This window comes from Loxodonta africana, chromosome 4, assembly GCF_030014295.1.
Source record: "Loxodonta africana isolate mLoxAfr1 chromosome 4, mLoxAfr1.hap2, whole genome shotgun sequence".
Taxonomy (NCBI): Eukaryota; Metazoa; Chordata; class Mammalia; order Proboscidea; family Elephantidae; genus Loxodonta; species Loxodonta africana.
In genome coordinates, this window is record NC_087345.1 from 14724589 (window position 1) to 14742563 (window position 17975).

Genomic DNA, 17975 nt, shown 5'->3' on the forward strand with positions numbered 1-17975 from the left:
TACTTCAGATTTTTTTTTAAATATTTTTAAAGTTGTATGTAATCAACTATGATATCCAAACAAAATTTTTATCCTCACTTTATGAATTTGTCATTACCAAGCTCATTTCAGCTTCTTTCTTTAAGTGTACTGCACACAACCTTCAAATATTATGAACATTTCTCTCTCCCAGCTGTCACTACACCAAACTACATATGTTATATTTCCCTAAATCATCTTGCTGTGCTCTTTGCAGCTCTTCTGTACACTGTTGATGTCTTCATCTAACAAACTGCTCAGAAGTTACCTTAGTTATTTTAATGAGGCCTCAGAGAGAAAGCCTATCATCACTACCTAGCTCATCCCCAAAATGGCCATTAATTTCCATTAACAATGGACAGCCTATGTTTCTGGAAAACAACAGATTTCAAAGAGCTATGGCAGTTATTTATTGGCTCTTTAAACAATCCACCTGGGGAAAAGTGTCCGACAAAATGCCAACTGCTATTGTGGGATATTTTTTTTTTTTGCTATTTATTCCAGCAAAATGTTTCAGACAATGAAGAAAAAGGGTTGCCCTGTACTAGGTCTTGAACCCAAAGAACTGTTTGCATAGATAGTCATCCAAGATCCATCACAGCCTCCACCTCAACAGATGCTCTTTCAAATGTTTCATAATTCTCTTCAACAACAGTCAGTCTCCATTTAAGGATAGGAGGACAATGCTGCCAGAGATGGCTCTGCTGGCATGAAGGCAGGCTTACAATTTCTATTTAAAAGCTGGACCAAGATATGTTTGGCATCTGTTGTCTATTTAAACTGCAAGTTAAGATGAAGAAAAATTACTCTCCATCCTGAATGGGCCCTTGGTGTCTCAATCACAGACAAGAGAGTGGTAAATGGTAACAGAGTCAAGGAGAATGAAATGAGCTTAGGAACACTGAGGTTTGAGGGACAGACTGTGAAGCCGGTCTGAAACACTTGGAATGAAAAGAAAAGCCTTGGGCAGGGGAAAAGAGACCCCTCACCATTCCACTTCCTAACTCGAAGGTTCTGATTAAGACAGGCATTGGGTATATCCCCGCCCTCTCTTCTACTCAACACCCTTCCCTCATCTCAAGGTCTTCCACCTCAGTGATGCCCTTCCCCAAATCAGCCGCTTCCCAGCGGCCTCTCTTCAGCTCAGACCAACCCCCACTTCAGGACGTTCTTGCTCACGGCAGCCTGCCCTCACCCCAGCGCGCCCACCTCAGCATCCCCTAATTTCGGCACGTCTCCTCAGTGCCTCCACCTCAGAGTGCGCGTCCTTACTTCAGCATCTCCCTCAGCTCAAGGAGCGCCCCAGCCTCTCCTCCCATCAAGGGCCCCCTCCTCAGTACATTTCCTCCACCTCATCGCCCCTGCCCCATCCCAGCGAGCCGCCCCCACTGCAGGGAGTCTCCCCTCAGGAGGCTCCTCTGGCAGCAACTCCCAGCCCCGCCCCCTGGGTCAAGCCCCGCCCCTCGCCCTCCGACCCGCCCACCGTGTCCCGCCCGCTCCCGCCCCTCAGCCCTCGCCCCGCCCACGTTGAGCGCGCGCCCGGGGCCTTTGTCTTTCGGCGCCAAACTCTCAGGTCAGCGACGCGCGGGGTCGCCCTTCTCTGCGTTCTGGGTCGGATCCCAAATCTCACGAGCTGAGAACCGGAAACCCAGGGTGGGGGCGAAGGGAAATCACCTTGAAAACCTCGGGGAGAGCGTTGGTACGAGGGAGGTGTGTGGCAAGCGGGAAACCGTGTGAAGAAACTGAGGGGAAACTCGAGGCTTTAAGAAAATACAGTCCGCTTTTTCGCCCCTTTCCTGGGGTCGTGGCTGGGGCCTGGGCTTGTGACTTTGTGCGCTCCGCCACCAGCCCCGGGGAGGAATCTCGGTGGTCTTAGAGGATCTCCGACAGCTTTATAAAACTGGACCGAAGTCTTAAAGAAGCCTCCTCGGCCCTTCCCTCGTATGAGGGAGTCGGATGTCAAGAAAATGTCCACAGGGGGGCTCTGGCTGCCAGGTCCCAGGTCGCCTGTCACCTGGTGACATCAAAGATGACATGGACCATGCTCCCCCAAGATACGGAGCCCTGTCTCCCTTAAACCGAGGTGGCAGGTCACGCGTAAAACCGTAGAAACCAAGATGTCTGGGAGCCCAGTAGAGGGAACTGTTCAGTCTGTCAGTTGCTACTTGAAAGAGATAGTGAACAATGTTTTCGTTTTATCAAGAAGAAATGGATATATATATATATATATATATATATATATATATATATATATTTCTCCCTTCGATTCAATGAGGATAGTCAATGTGGAATTTTGGGTAACCATTTTTTTTATATATATATGTAGCTATCTGGTGACACTGTGGTTAAGATTTCAGCTGCTAACCTAAAGCCAGCAGTTGGAATCCACCAGCTTCTACTTGGAAACCCAATGGGGCAGTTCTCCTCTGCCCTATAGGGTCGCTAGGAGTTGGAATCCACTCCAGGGCAACAAGTTTGGGTTTTTTTACGGCTTTATCTGAGGGACAGTATTCTAGAAGATTCCGTGTAAACTATACCACATTTGCCTCTTATACCTTTCTGTTTAAAAGTACTGGGTGGTAGGACCATACCTCTACAATAGTTTATTTCCTTTCTGCTGAGTTCCAACCCCTGACTTTGGTATTAAGTGAGGAGATGGAATAAACCAAGAAAACTTGATTATTAAGCCCACATTTTATTGTGAGGAACCTAGTCATGTAGATTCCGGACAGTTAAAACAACTGCTACAGTGTTAAATCAAAGACTCTTTAACAACTTATTGGCCCTAATGTTATAATACTACAGGTATCCACCTTATTTTTAATCTCAAAAAAATCACGAAACTGGTAAACATTATAAAACAACATATATCTAGTGTCGTATGAAACAAAAAGATACATGTTACAAGAGAAGAACGAATTCATAATCAGCAAACAGGAATGCATTCATCATAAAAAAAAAAATATGAGAAAAATAAAATCTGTTCATTCAGGGTAGGCCATGTTCTAGGTGCCAGGGAGCATACAAGGAAAAATGGCATAAGGTCAAGGTTATTACAGTGTTGTTAAACATAAACATGAAAGGTTAAATAGCAATATGCAATTTTAAATATCATTCTAAGACAACAATAAAGATATCAGACAGTCCGATTAACTGTGCTATGAGAAATGAAAAAGATGACAAAAAGTGAGCAGTGTTAATGGAGAGAAGAAACAAAATAAGACCAGCCCACCCCCCCCCCACAGACACACACAAAAGTAATGCCACCTGCCCAACAGAGAGAAGATGGCCCTGCCCATTCATTCCAAACTAAATGTTTCTCTTCTTTTGCTTCTAGTGACTTTGAAATGAAATCAAGGAGGCCTCTGGGCAAAAGATGTTTTACTATACCACCTCTGAAATAATTTCTTATTTTCCTAGAATTGTTCTGCTGCTCGGCTTTCAATATGAAGGAGGATCAGGTTGTGACGGAAGAACCAGGATTCCAAGATGATGAAGTATGTTAGGATGCTGGACGATAAGTAGACATTTAAGCATTCCACAAAAATTAAGTTCTGTCTCTGTTAGCTACTATTTTTAGAAACTAAAAGTAAAAATAAAACATAGCTCTAGAAAGAGGTTGCATTATAGATACATAACAGTACTATGTCGAGGGGTGCTAAGATTAGCTGTTTAGCAACTGGCATGAAGGTTATTTTAATAACTGAACAACTGGTATGGCTATACTAGTACCTATGCATTGTCGTTATTAGTTATCGTCATGTCTATTCCGACTCATGATGACCTCATGTGTGCAGAGTAGAACTGTTTCATAGGGTTTTCAAGGCCGTGACCTTTCAGAAGCAGATCACCAGGCCTGTCTTCCAAGGCACCTCTGGGTGGGTTTGAACCACCAACCATCTGCCTGATAGTCGAGTACTTAACTGTGCCACCCAGGGATTGGTACCAAATAGCAGCCTGGTCTTAGAAGGAGTTCAGGGTCTGGTGGGGAAGAAAGTTGAAAAAACATGTTTAAAATAGGTTAAATGCTGTTCCACTGCTTTGGATAAAAAAAAGCAGTGGAACAGCATTGGATAAAGGCCTTAAAAATTTGGTAAAAACCATGACAAAGGTGTAAGTTTCCCAGCCCTTTCAACGTTGGAAGTTCTTCTAAGTATGTAACAATGTGTGAGAAAAAACATTATTGATCCTACTTCAAACCATCTAGAGAAGTGAAATTTGAGGCATTTTGGAGTGACTTATTTTATTGAATTAACTCTTTAAAAGACATGAAACAATTGGATATGAAAAATCAAAACTCATTTTTTTGTTTTATCACCTTTAGGAATCTTTGTTTCAAGATATTGACCTGTTACAAAAACATGGAATTGTAAGTATTTTTTGATTTTGTGTTTAGTTGTTCAACTCAGGGTTTCACAGCACAGGCCTATTGACATTTTGGGCTGGATAATTCTCTGTTGTAGGGGGCTGGCCTGTGCATTGTATGGTGTTTAGCAGCATTCCTGGCCTCTACCCACTCACTATGTGCTAGTAGTGAGTAGTGCCCTCCAGTTATGAAAACCAAAAATGTCTCCAGACATTGTCAAGTATCCCCAGGGGGCAAAATGTCGCCAGCTGAGAACCACTGGCCAACTAGAGGGGTTCAAAACGACCTCTGAATGCATTTTCCGTGTCCTTATCTATCTATATCTACTGTCTCCAGTAACAGAAAATTCAGTTCTATATGTCAGGTGATGGGAGTGAATGATGTTGACAGAAATCCAGACTTCAAGTAGCAAACGAGATGAATTTCAGCAGCAATCAGTTGGTAGTAAAACTTTCCTGACATCATCTCTTGAAGCCCTAACATTTAATCTCTTTCAGTTGGTTTTAGAAAATAGGAACAAGAGAAAATCCCTGTCCCCTGATGATGTCATTATTTGCATTTTCCAAGGGCACAGGAAAAAAAAATCTTTAAAAGAACATGTTGGTAACAAAGTTCTGTAGAAGGAAGAAGCTGAACTGAGGGGGTGAATGTGTGATAAGTTTGTTAGCTTTTCTACCAACAGACTTTTCTTCTGAATTTCTTGTTACATTGCCATGGTCTCACTAACATTTTTGGGAAATCAGGGCACAGCCAGAACATTTGGCAGCCTGCTGGGTATGTTCTACTCAGATATTTTGAGAACATTTGGCTACATGGTGGGTGGGTTCCACCTGGCTGCTTGTATAAAATTGGCATCATGGTGGAAGGAGATGGACACAAAAGCACATGACTTAGTATGGGAGTCTTTCAAGCTGGCATTTTATCAATCTGTGCCCATTCTTCTACTTGCAGAACGTGGCTGACATTAAGAAACTGAAGTCAGTGGGAATCTGTACCATCAAAGGGATACAGATGACAACAAGGAGAGCCCTATGCAATGTCAAAGGGCTGTCTGAAGCAAAAGTGGACAAAATTAAAGAGGCAGCCAACAAACTTATTGTGAGCAAAATCCATTCTTTCTATTTTTCTTTTAGAAGGGCCTTGTGCGTTTTTATAGCTTTTCTCATTATGAACACTACAAACTGTTGTGGGAACTCTGAATTCCTCTAGATCAACATATTATATTCCACATGTTAACTTTTTATCACCTTATTTTCAAAACAATAGCAATTAATTTCTGAAAAATTGAAGGCAATTATTTTTTATCAAAACTTTTTGTCTCTGTATTTTTTTTCTCACTTTGTTTCTCTGCTTTCTTTTAATTTTTGTTTTTTACCTTCCTCCTCCTTACTTTTGTTTTATCTCCTCAAATATTAAATCTATGGCTGTCGTAAAGCACCAAGTACAAAGAAGTTGCTCTCTCGTAGTATACGCCAGTGGATAAGAGAGCACTGGATTATGAGAAGACTTACAGCTGTTGTGTCTACATGTGTGCAGTAGAGTTAGTTAAGATCGGGAATATTCCTGCCGAGGCAGCTGAGCTAAAATAACCCATACCTTGCAGATGGTCGATAGAGTATGAGGGGCCCATGCAGCTGAGAGGCTGCCAGGCATTTTTCCTTATTATTCATTTCCTTTTCTTTTTTCTTTAATTTTTATTGTGCTTGCAGTGAAAGTTTACAAATAAAGTCAGTCTCTCATACAAAAATTTATATACACCTTGCTATATACTCCTAGTTGCTCTCCCCCTAATGAGACAGCACACTCCTTCTCTCTTCTATTTTCATGTCCATTCGGCCAGCAAAGCAGAGACCTTTGACCCAAACATTTGTCTAGAGGTTTTGGAAGCCACTGGATAAAGTCAGCTTTAGAAATACGAATGCGAAGAAAGGGAGTCACCAGGTCTACTTCTTTGCAGAAGAGCAAGCCTTTCCACTTCTACATGTGCATGTGAAGGTCTCGTTCTAAGCAAGTCCTAGAAGTTCTTTCTTCACCAATAGCCATTTGGTTCCCTTCCCCAGAGGCAGTCAAGACAGAAGAGTAATGCAGGTGGCAGTGTGGTTCTCAACTTGAAGAGGACCCAAATGAATTACCCTGAATGCAGCGCAGTTGTTCTAGCTTCTGGATACCCTCAGGCAGTACCCACAAGGTCAATTCCACAGCTGCCAGGGAGTCTGAGGAAGCCCTTGGAGCAACATTCAGAATTTGGAAAACTTAGTCCTAGGCATTAACCTTTTCTTTGGTAAACTCAATCCCATTACCAAAGAAAAGAACCCCTCTCCTTCTAAAGCACCACAGTGCTGTCAGTGATAGGATAATATCCGTACACCTACAAGGAAGAACAGTTAATATGACTAGGATTCAACTACTAATGCAAATGAGGATGAAATCGAAGATTTTTACCAACTTCTGCAGTCTGAAAGTAATCAAACATGCAATCAAAAGACATTGATTATTACTGGCGATTGGAATGTGAAAATTGGAAACAAAGGAGAAGGATTGGTAGTTGCAAATTTTGGCCTTGGTGATAGAAATGACACTGGAAAGTGCATGACAGAGTTTTTATAAGACCAATGACTTCATCATTGTAAATACCTTTTTTCAACAGGTACACATGTGGACCTCGCCAGATGGAATACACAGGAATCAAATTGACTAAATCTGTAGGAGAAAAGCTCAATATCATCAGCCACAACAAGTCCAGGGGCCAACTATGGAACAGACCATCAATTGCTCATATGCAACTTCAAGTTGAAGCTGAAGAAAATTAGAACAAGTCCACGAGAGCCAAAGTACAACCTTGAGTATAGCCCACCTGAATTTAGAGACCATCTCAAGAACAGATTTGATGCATTGAACACTAATGACCAAAGACCAGACAAGTTGTAGGATGACACCAAGGATATCATACATGAAGAAAGCAAAAGGTCATTAAAAAGATCATGTATATATGTATATACTGAGACGGACATCATGCTTGGTAAAGTAGAGGGTCATTGAAAAAGAGGAAGACCCTCAATGAGATGGATTGACACAGTGGCTGCAACAATGGGCTCAAACATAGCAGTGGTTGTGAGGATGGCGCAGGACCAGGCATTGTTTTGTTCTGTTGTACATGAGGTCACCGTGAGTTAGAACCAATTTGATGGCACCTAACAACAGCGACTACATACAGAGTCTTAACCTTTCTAACTGAAGCTATTTATTCTTAAAGGGAAAGAGATTGAGAGAGAGAGAAATGAAGTTAATATTGTAGTACAGTGCTTCTAAAACATTGGTGTGTATCAGAATCACCCATGGAGACTAATAAAGAACACAAAAGCCCACGCTTATTGAAGTATGATAGAGACTGGGGGTTTTTCCACTCCTCCCCTCTGCCTTCCGCTCCGTAAAGTTCTTCTAAATTTGGGAACCACTGTCTATCATAGTATAAAACAACAAAAAGAGAAGCTCATTAGACCACATCAGGGCCCATTTTCACTAGCTATACCACTGCATCACTGCATCAGTTTGTATTTCATTAATTCAACAAATAAGTGGTATACCTACTGTGTGGAAAAACATTGTCTCATGAATTTCTGGACTCTTTGCAACTCTAGGCCTTTAAAAAAATGATGCCATTGAATGAAATCAACTGAATCTTTCAGTAAAATACCATTTTGCTTTATTAAGCAAATTCATTCATATTTCATTAAATGTATCTTACTTCATCTTCACAGCTACCCTTATGAGAGAGACACTGTTATTATCCCCATTTTACATACAAGAGGAAGCTGAAGTACAGAAAGATTAAGAACTTTACCCCACATCATACAACTAATAAGTAGTGGAGGCATATTTTAAACTCAGGTAGGGTGGTTTCAGAGCCTGTGTTCTTAACCAGATGTTATGCTGTCTTCCAAGACAAATGAACTGTGAGTTTTGCCAAATAATGACCTGATGATCAAGTAAATAGTTTTTGGCAACGTTTGAAATTAAAACCATCACCTTATACTTTTTCTGAACCTTCCTTATTGTGTCTTTTTAGGAACCAGGATTCTTGACTGCCTTTGAGTATAGTGAGAAGAGGAAGATGGTTTTCCATATCACCACTGGGAGCCAGGAATTTGAGTATGTATCTCATATTATAACCCCTTGCACAATCTTTGGAATACTATATTTTGTTTCCTCCATCTAGGAACCCTGCTAGTGTAGTGGTTAAGAGCTCAGCTGCTAACCAAAAGGTTGGCAGTTCAAATGCACCAGCCGCTCCTTGGGAACCCTATGGGGCAGTTCTACTCTGTCCTGTAGGGTCTCTATGAGTCGAAATTGGCTCGAAGGCAATGGGTTTTCCTCTGTCTGGTTGCTATTTCTACTAAAAATACTTCTTCTTTTGAAGTAGTTTTTCTTTTTCCAGAAGGCAAACTGAAGCGAGCAGAATTCTAGACTACTTGTAGAAACAGGATTTAAGTTTTAAGAAATTCAGACCCTAAATATAAGTAGTTTCAAAATCAGCTTGTATTAATTTATAAGGCATTTTTAAAAAATCAGTCTGACTTTTCATTTCCTTTCCTATTGATAAAAGAAATTTTGTTTCGTCTTTAGGTTTTACTTAAAAATCAGTTGTTTGATTGGATATTTTAGAAAAAAAATTCAATCAATGTTGATTTTGCTCTTCAGTAGCAGCAGATTTAGCTTCTTTTTTTATTGACTATCTTATGAAACCTGAGACATAATCATCATTTGCCAATGCCAGTTGACTAGAATGTTTTTTTCTTCCTTATCAGCAGAACTAGTATTTCATAAATCAGAGTAGTGTTCAAGAACAAGTTGAACAAAAGCAGTTTTTTTTCCTCAATGTATTCCTCAAAACACTGGCCTCACAAGATACTCCAGGACGAAAGGATTTTATAGTTAAATCTGCCTCTACTTGGATGTCTAATAGGCAGCTGAAGACTTCACTGGATGAAAACCAAACTTCTGATGTTTGCTCATCCCAAAGTCTCCCTCATCTCAGATCTGTCTTTTTCTTAATCCTTGGACCTAAAACCTCGACATCATCCTTGGCTTTTTTTTTTTTTTCCCCTCTCTCCCACCTCAGGTCTAATTCATTAGCAAATCTGTCTGCTCTACCTTCAGAATAGGTCCAAACAGAATAAACCACCCTGTTCCTTCAACAAATAAATTGCAAGAAAAAAAAGAGAGAGAGAGAAGGAGCCTTATCACCTAATCACAAAATATGGACCTTATTTGGATCCTGGTTCAAACATGGTATAAAAAATATGACATGCATGAAAGACAGTTGGAAAATTGAACATTTACTGATATTAAAGAACTATTAATTTTTTCTTTATTTTTAAATTGTGCTTTAAATGAAAGTTTACAAATCAAGTCAGTCTGTCATACAAAAACTTATATACACCTTCCTAAGTACTCCTAGATACTCTCCCCCTAATGAGACAGCACACTCTTCCTCTCCATCCTGTATTCCCCGTGTCCATTCAGCTCCTCCTGTCCCCCTCTGCCTTCTCATCTCGCCTCCAGATGGGAGTTGCCCACATAGTCTCATGTATCTAACTGAGCCAAGAAGCTCGCTCCTCACCAGTATCATTTTATGTCTTATAGCCAGTCCAATCCCTGTCTGAAGAGTTGGCTTTGGGAATGGTTCCAGTTTTGGGTGAACAAAGGACCTGGGGACCATGACCTCCGGGTCCCTTTAATCTCAGACCGTTAAGTCTGGTCTTTTTATGAGAATTTGAGGTCTGCATCCCACTGTTCTGCTCCATCAGGGATTCTCTGTTGTGTTCTTGTCGAGGCAGTCATCAGTGGTAGCTGGGCACCATCTTGTTCTTCCGATCACAGGCTGATGTAGTTTCTGGTTTATGTGGCCCTTTCTGTCTCTTGAGCTCATGATTACCTTAGGTCTTTGGTGTTCTTCATTCTCCTTTGCTCCAGGTGGGTCGAGACCAATTGATGCATCTTAGATGGCTGCTTCCTAGCATTTAAGACCCCAGATGCCACTCACCGAAGTGGACACAGAATGTTTTCTTAATACATTTTGTTATGCCAGTTGACCTAGATGTCCCCTGAAATCATGGTCCCCAAACCCCCATCCCTGCTACTCTGGCCTTCAGAGCATTCAGTTTATTCAGGAAACTTCTTTGCTTTTGGTGTAGTCCAGTTGCGCTGACCTCTCCTGTATTGTGTGTTGTCTTTCCTTTCACCTAAAATAGTTCTTGTCTACTATGTAATTAGTGAATACCCCTCTCCCTCCCTCCCTACCCACCCTCATAACCATCAAAGAATATTTTCTTCTACGCTTAAACTTTTTCTTGAGTTCTGATAATATGATCTCATACAATATTGGTCCTTTTGCAACTGACTCATTTCACTCAGCACAATGCCTTCCAGATTGCTCCATATTATGAAATGTTTCACGGATTCATCGTTGTTCTTAATCATTGAGTAGCATTCCATTACGTGGATATACCATAATTTATCCATTCATCTGTTGATGGGCACCTTGGTTGCTTCCATCTTTTTGCTATTGTAAACAGCGTGGCAATGAACATGGGTGTGCATATCTCTGTTCGTGTGAAGGCTCTTATTTCTCTAGGATATATTCTAAGTAGTGGGATTGCTGGATCTTATGGTAGTTCTATTTCTAGCTTTTTAAGGAAGCGCCAAATCGATTTCCAAAGGGGTTGTACCATTTTACATTGCCACCAGCAGTGTATAAGTATTCCAGTCTCTCCACAACCTCTCCAACATTTATTAATGTGTGGTTTTCGGATTAATGCTGGCCTTCTTGGGGTGAGATAGTATCTCATTGTAGTTTTGATTTGCATTTCTCTAATGGCTAATGATCGTGAGCATTTCCTCATGTATCTGTTAGCCACCTGAATGTCTTCTTTGGTGAAGTGCCTGTTCATATCCTTTACCCTTTTTTTTAAATTGGGTTATTTGTCTTTTTGTTGAGTTTTTGCGGTATCCTGTAGATTTTAGAGATCAGACACTGATCGGAATTGCAGTAGCCAAAAACTTTTTCCCAGTCTGCAGGTAATCTTTTTACTCTTGGTGAAATCTTTGGATGAGCATAGGTGTTTGATTTTTAGGAGCTCCCAGTTATCTAGTTTCTCTTCTGGTGCTTGTGAATTGTTAGAAAATGTTTTATAGAAATTATTAATTATTTATAGGAATTATTTATAGGAATAATTAATTATTATTTAAGTGTGATAATGGTAATGTGGTTATGTTAAAAATAAGAGTCCTCATCTTTTAGAGATACGTACTGAAATACTTAGGATGAAGTGATATGTTGTCTAGGATATGCTCAAAATAATAGGGAAAGAGAGGGAAATGGATGGCGGTTTAAATGAAAAAAGATGAGCCACGAGTTGGTGGTTGATATTTGCTGAAGCTGGCTGACAGGCGTATGATGATTCATCATACATTTTTTGTCTCCTTTTGTTTATGTTAGAAATTTTCCATAATGAAAAGGTTAATATACATATATGTATATAAAGAGAGAGAAAGAGTGAGGAGGGAATATGAATTCAACTATTTTTTAACCACTTCCATTGTTACCTCCCTGGTCTAAACTACTTATTAATATCTACCCTGAATAGTTATAACAACTTCTAAGTAAACTCTCTCCTTCAGCTCTTGCCCCCTACTATTTATCTTCATGAAACAGATAGATGATCCTTTTAAAACATGCCAGATCATGACTTTGCACTTACTGTTCCATCTCCTTGGAACATCCTTTCCTAATATGGCTAGGTGTCACCTCTTTCAGGTTTTTGCTAAGATATCCATTTCTCCTTAAGGGCTTCCCTGGTCCCTCTCTTTGAAAATGTAAACTCCCCACCTTCTTTTCCCTATACTCCTTATCCTCTGTCTTGACTTTATTTTTATCCGTAGCATTTAATAACATCTGACCTACCATGAATTTTACTTGTTTATGTTCATTTTTTGATTTCCCACTTGAACATAGGCTCCATGAGATAAGGATTTATGGCTCTTGTTCACTGCTTTATCCCAAGTGCACAGAACAATGTGTGGCACAAACTAGTGCTCTATAAATATTTCTTGAATGACTGAATGAACTAATAAACAAATGTTGAATGAATAAGTTTGGGAAGTACGGTATACAGTAAATCCTGTGAAAGCTGGAAATCCCGTGTAAGGCAGAAACCTTTCAGATAAGAAAATTAAAATATTTTCCACTAATAGAGAGCAATAGAAAAGTGGTAAGATTGTACCTGTCAAAGGTGGAAAACTTGTGAGACCTGGAAAAACAAGGCAGTTCCACTGAGTTCCAGCTTTCACAGATTTCACTGTACAGTGTATTATATATTCTCTCTCTTTTTTTTTAAATTAAAATGTTTTATTGTGTTTTTGGTGAAAATTTACACAACACATTAGGTTCCCATTTAACAATTTCTACACAATTTGTTCAGTGACATTGGTTACATTTTGCACAGTGTGTCAGCTTTCTCATCATTTCCATACTGGTTGTTGCTTCCAGTAATCCAGTTTCCCTGTCCCCTTGCCTTCTCATCTTTGCTTTTGAGTAAATGTTGAACATTTGGTCTCATAGAGACAATTTTTTGAAGGAGCACAGTTCTCATGGATGGTATTGTTTATTTTATGAGCCAATCTGTTATTTACCTAAAAGATGACCTTGTGGAACAGTTTTGGTTCAAGGTTTAAAGAGTAGCCCAGGGCAATAGTCTTGGGGAGTCCTTCAGTCTCAACTGATCCAGTAAGTCTGGATTTCTTAAGAATTTGAGTTCTGTTTCACATTTTGCTCCCATTCTATCAGGATCCATCTACAGGTAGTCCTTGACTTATACAGGGTTCTGTTCCAACGGCTCCATCGTAAGTTGATTCTGATGTAAGTCAAATACCTCCTATTTTTTTTTTTTAGTTTTCATTGTTATTGTCTTTTATTATCAGTATTTTTACAAATGTGATCTTTATTTGTCTTTGGGGGTTGGAAATATTACAAATAAACTTACAGATGTATTTTAATACATACATACATTAAAAAATACACAAATCATAAAAATTTACTCTGATGATGAAGAAGAGTTGGATGACATTGGCATTTTGTCAGTTGCAGTCGTAACTCCACTTGTGGAAGGTTCTGGATCACCTGGATTACCCTGGGAATGGGGATAGCATTTCCAGTCAGAAAATTAGTATGAGTTGTCTGGATGGTCCTTTTCTTTTTTCCTTCATATATTTCGTGGTGACATCTCACTGCTTCCCAGATCTGCCTATTGACTTTAGCAAAGCGATCTGTGTTTGGGTCCATGTTTTCAAGCAACTGAAGGCCCTGATTTAGTTTAGAAAACTAAATCAATATGACAGCATTTTGAACAGTAAATTATAAAATTCAACATCCGCAAGTGAACGTCTGAGAATGCTAATGTCAACAAATTATGTGCAGCAATGTTGTATGTGGTACATGTTACTAACGATAGGATATACAGAAACAAAAAGCAGATGGTTGTAAGTGCAGTTCAGTATAACTAATACATCATAATTCAGGAACTACCTGTATTGTGTTCTCAATCAGAATGGTTGGTATTGGTAGCTGGGCACCATCTAGTTCTTCTGGTCTCAGGATAGATTAGGTTGTGGTTCGCCTACATTATTAGTCCTTTGGACTAGTTTCTTCTCTGGGTTTTTGATTTCCCTCTTTCTCTTTTACTCTGGATGCATAGAGACCAATAGTTGTACCTTAGATGGCCGCTTGCAAACTTTTAAGACCCCAGGTGCTACTTGCCAAACTAAGATGTAAAACATAAACTTTACCTACTATATTTTGCCGTTTGACCAAGTTATCCCACAAGACTATGGTCCTAAGCCTTTAGACCCCATAAAACCAATCCTGGGAGGTATTTGGTTAAGTCTGAGAGTATCTGTGTTTGTGCCCCCATGTGCTTTATTGTTTATGTGAATAATTATGGATGCATACATTTACGTATATATACACCTGCATATGAGTACATCTATATATGCCCACATATACATACCTGTACATTTGTTGTGGAGTGACTTCAAGGACATCATACATGAAGAAAGCCAAAGATCACTTAAAAAGACAGGAAAGAAAAAAAATACCAAAATGGATGTCAGAAAAGACTCTGAAAGTTGCTCTTGAACGTCAAGTACCTAAAACAAAAGGAAGAAATGAAGTAGAAGCGCAGAGCAGAAGACTTCAAAGGGCAGCTCCACAAGACAAAGTAGAGTATTATAATGACATGTGCAAAGAGCTGGAGATAGAAAACCAAAAGGGAAGAACACTGTCTTAGTCATCTAGTGCTGCTATAACAGAAATACCACAAATGGATAGCTTTAACAAAGAGAAAGTTACTGTCTCACAGTCCGGTAGGCTAGAAGTCTGAATTCAGAGAGCCGGCTCCAGGGGAAGGCTTTATTTCTCTGTCAGCTCTGGAGGAAGGTCCTTGTCATCAGTCTTCCTTTGGTCTGGGAGCATCTCAGCAGAGGAACCTCAGGTCCAAAGGACGTGCTCTGCTCCTGGCGCTGCTTTCTTGGTGGCATGAGGTCCCCAACTCTCTTGAGAGATAAAAGGTGGTGCAGGACACACCCCAGGGAAATTCCCTTTATACTGGATTAGGGATGTGACCTGGTATGGGTGTTACAATCCCACCCTAATCCTCTTTAACATAAAATTACAATCACAAAATGGAGGACAACCACAGAATACTGGGAATCATGGTCTAACCAAGTTAATACACACCTTTTTGGGGGGACATAATTGAGTCCATGTCAAACATGCTTGGCATTTTTCAAGCTGCAGGAACTGAAAAAAAAATTCAAGCCTCGAGTTGCAATATTGAAGGATTCTACAGGGAAAATATTGAACCACGCAGGAAGCATCAAAAGAAGATGGAAGGCATACACAGAGTCACTATATCAAAAAGAATTGATCGACAATCAACCGTTTCAAGAGGTTGCATGTGATCAGGAACCGATGATACTAAAGCAAGAAGTCCAAGCTGCACTGAAGGCACTGGCGAAAAACAAGACTACAGAAATTGATGGAATACCAATTGAGATGTTTCAACAAACGAATGCAGCACTGGAAGTGCTCATTCATCTATGCCGAGAAATTTGGAAAACAGCTACCCGGCCAACTGATTGGAAGAGATCCGTATTTATGCCTATTCCAAAGAAAGGTGATCCAACTGAATGCAGAAATTATCGAACAATATCATTAATATCACATGCAAGTAAAATTTTGCTGAAGATCATTCAAAAGCGGCTGTAGCAGTATATCAACGGGGAACTGTCAGAAATTCAGGCCGGATTCAGAAGAGGACATGGAACAAGGGATATCATTGCTGATGTCAGATGGATCCTGGCTGAAAGCAGAGAATACCATAAAGATATTTACCTGTGTTTCATTGACTATGCTAAGGCATTCGACTGTGTGGATCACAACAAATTATGGATAACATTTCAAAGAATGGGAATTCCAGAACGCTTAATTGTGCTCATGAGGAACCGGTACATAGATCAAGAAGCAGTTGTTCGAACCGAACAAGGTGATACTTCATGGTTTAAAGTCAGGAAAGGTGTGCGTCAGGAACGTATCCTTTCACCATACTTATTCAACCTGTATGCTGAGCAAGTAATCCGAGAAGGTGGACTATATGAAGAGAAATGGGGCATCAGGATTGGAGGAAGATTCATTAGCAACTTCCGTTATGCAGATGACACAACCTTGCTTGCTGAAAGTGAAAAGGACTTGAAGCACGTACTGATGAAGATCAAAGACTATAGCCTTCAGTATGGATTACACCTCAACATAAAACAGCCCTCACAACTGGACCGATAAGAAACATCATGATAAACAGAGAAAAGATTGAAGTTGTCAAGGATTTCATTTTACTTGGATCCACAATCAACAGCCATGGAAGTAGCAGCCGAGAAATCAAAAGACCCATTGCATTGGGCAAATCTGCTACAAAAGACCTCTTTAAAGTGTTGAAAAGCAAAGATGTCACCTTGAAGTCTGAAGTGTGCCTGATCCAAGCCATGGTGTTTTCAATCGCCTCATATGTATGTGAAAGCTGGACAATAAATAATGAAGACCTAAGAAGAATTGATGCCTTTGAATTGTGGTGTTGGGGAAGAATATTGAATATACCATGGACTGCCAAAAGAACAAACAAATCTGTCTTGGAAGAAGTAGGACCAGAATGCTCCTTAGAAGCAAGGATGACAAGACTACGTCTCACATACTTTGGACATGTTATCAGGAAGGATCAGTCCCTGAAGAAGGACATCATGCTTGGTGAAGTAGAAGGTCGTTGAAAAAGAGGAAGACCCTCAATGAGATGGATTGACACAGTGGCTGCAACAATGGGCTTAAGCATAACGATTGTGAGAATGGCACAGGATGGGACAGTATTTTGTTCTGTTGTACATAGGGTTGCTATGTGTCGGAACCAACTAGATGGCACCTAACAACACTTGTATGCATACGTATATACACATGTAACCACAGTCCTGTTTTTTAGCTGTTATTACACAGTTGTATATGTCATAGCATTTACCAAAAACATCCTTTGTCCTTGCTTGCTTCTTAGTGATATCATTTGCCTTGGTCAAGCTGTGCATGCTTCACCTACATTTGGTTACATATTACGTGTATATGCTATATATTCCTCTTGGAGAAATCCTGTGGTAAAACAAGACACCTATTAATTAGCATTTCCCCAAATTTTCAAAATCACAGAACCTTTTTTTTCTTTTTTCAAGTATCAGCTAAAGAGCAGTCTTTGAGAAATCCTGCTACAACACAAATTGGTCAAAATCCAGTTATCAGCAAAACAACTTGATTCAGATGGCTCGATATTCTCCAGTTGCTGTACCACATGGTCTTTTAACAACCATTGTGCGTGAGAAATTACTATCTTTGTGAACTTTCTGGTGCCCTTAATGTTGGCTTTTGTGCACAGAAAAGATCACTCTGAAACTATGTTTTTTTAATGAATATTTGATTTATTAAAATGTTACACATTTTTCCTTAAGCTTGAAGTACATTTATACATCTAGCAAATTTTATGGGAGCTTTTATAACACAGCTAAGCAAATTCTCTTAAACATTTTGAACTATATTTATAGATTTAATATATTTCCTTTTAAGAGTTTTGTCTTATTAACAAGCAAAACCCTCCCAATTACCTAAATATCTTTGGTAGATCTAATAAATTACGCTTATTAGTATAGTGAGTCTTAGGCACTTTTAAATGTTCAAACAATGTTTATAAATTTAGCTAGCAACCTAAAAATTACAGCTCTATATCATTTAATCAATCAAAGACTAACCTGTTATTATAAAAGGCTTAATTCGCTTAAATTTTAGAAGTTCTCAGAATACCAAGTGTGCACAATTATTCCCAAATTTAATTCAAAAATAGTAATCTGTGGGTTTGATTTATGTCTCTGTTTATTTTTAAATCTCCTTAGGTTTAAAAACACTATTTCTATACTTAATTCTAAATTGTCCTTAGTTCCACAAAGGAAGCAA

At 39.6% G+C, this 17975-nt stretch overlaps 1 protein-coding gene across 1 annotated transcript in view; it reads left to right on the forward strand.

The window, feature by feature from the left end:
- The first annotated feature begins 3257 nt into the window (after positions 1-3257).
- The window catches only part of DMC1 (DNA meiotic recombinase 1), a 54040-nt gene continuing 39322 nt past the window's right edge, over positions 3258-17975 (forward strand). The window contains exons 1-4 of the mRNA XM_064283540.1: positions 3258-3515; positions 4343-4387; positions 5336-5482; positions 8451-8533. Coding sequence (XP_064139610.1) covers positions 3465-3515; positions 4343-4387; positions 5336-5482; positions 8451-8533 — 326 coding nt within the window. The 5' untranslated portion in view covers positions 3258-3464. The remainder of the gene's footprint in view (positions 3516-4342; positions 4388-5335; positions 5483-8450; positions 8534-17975) is intronic.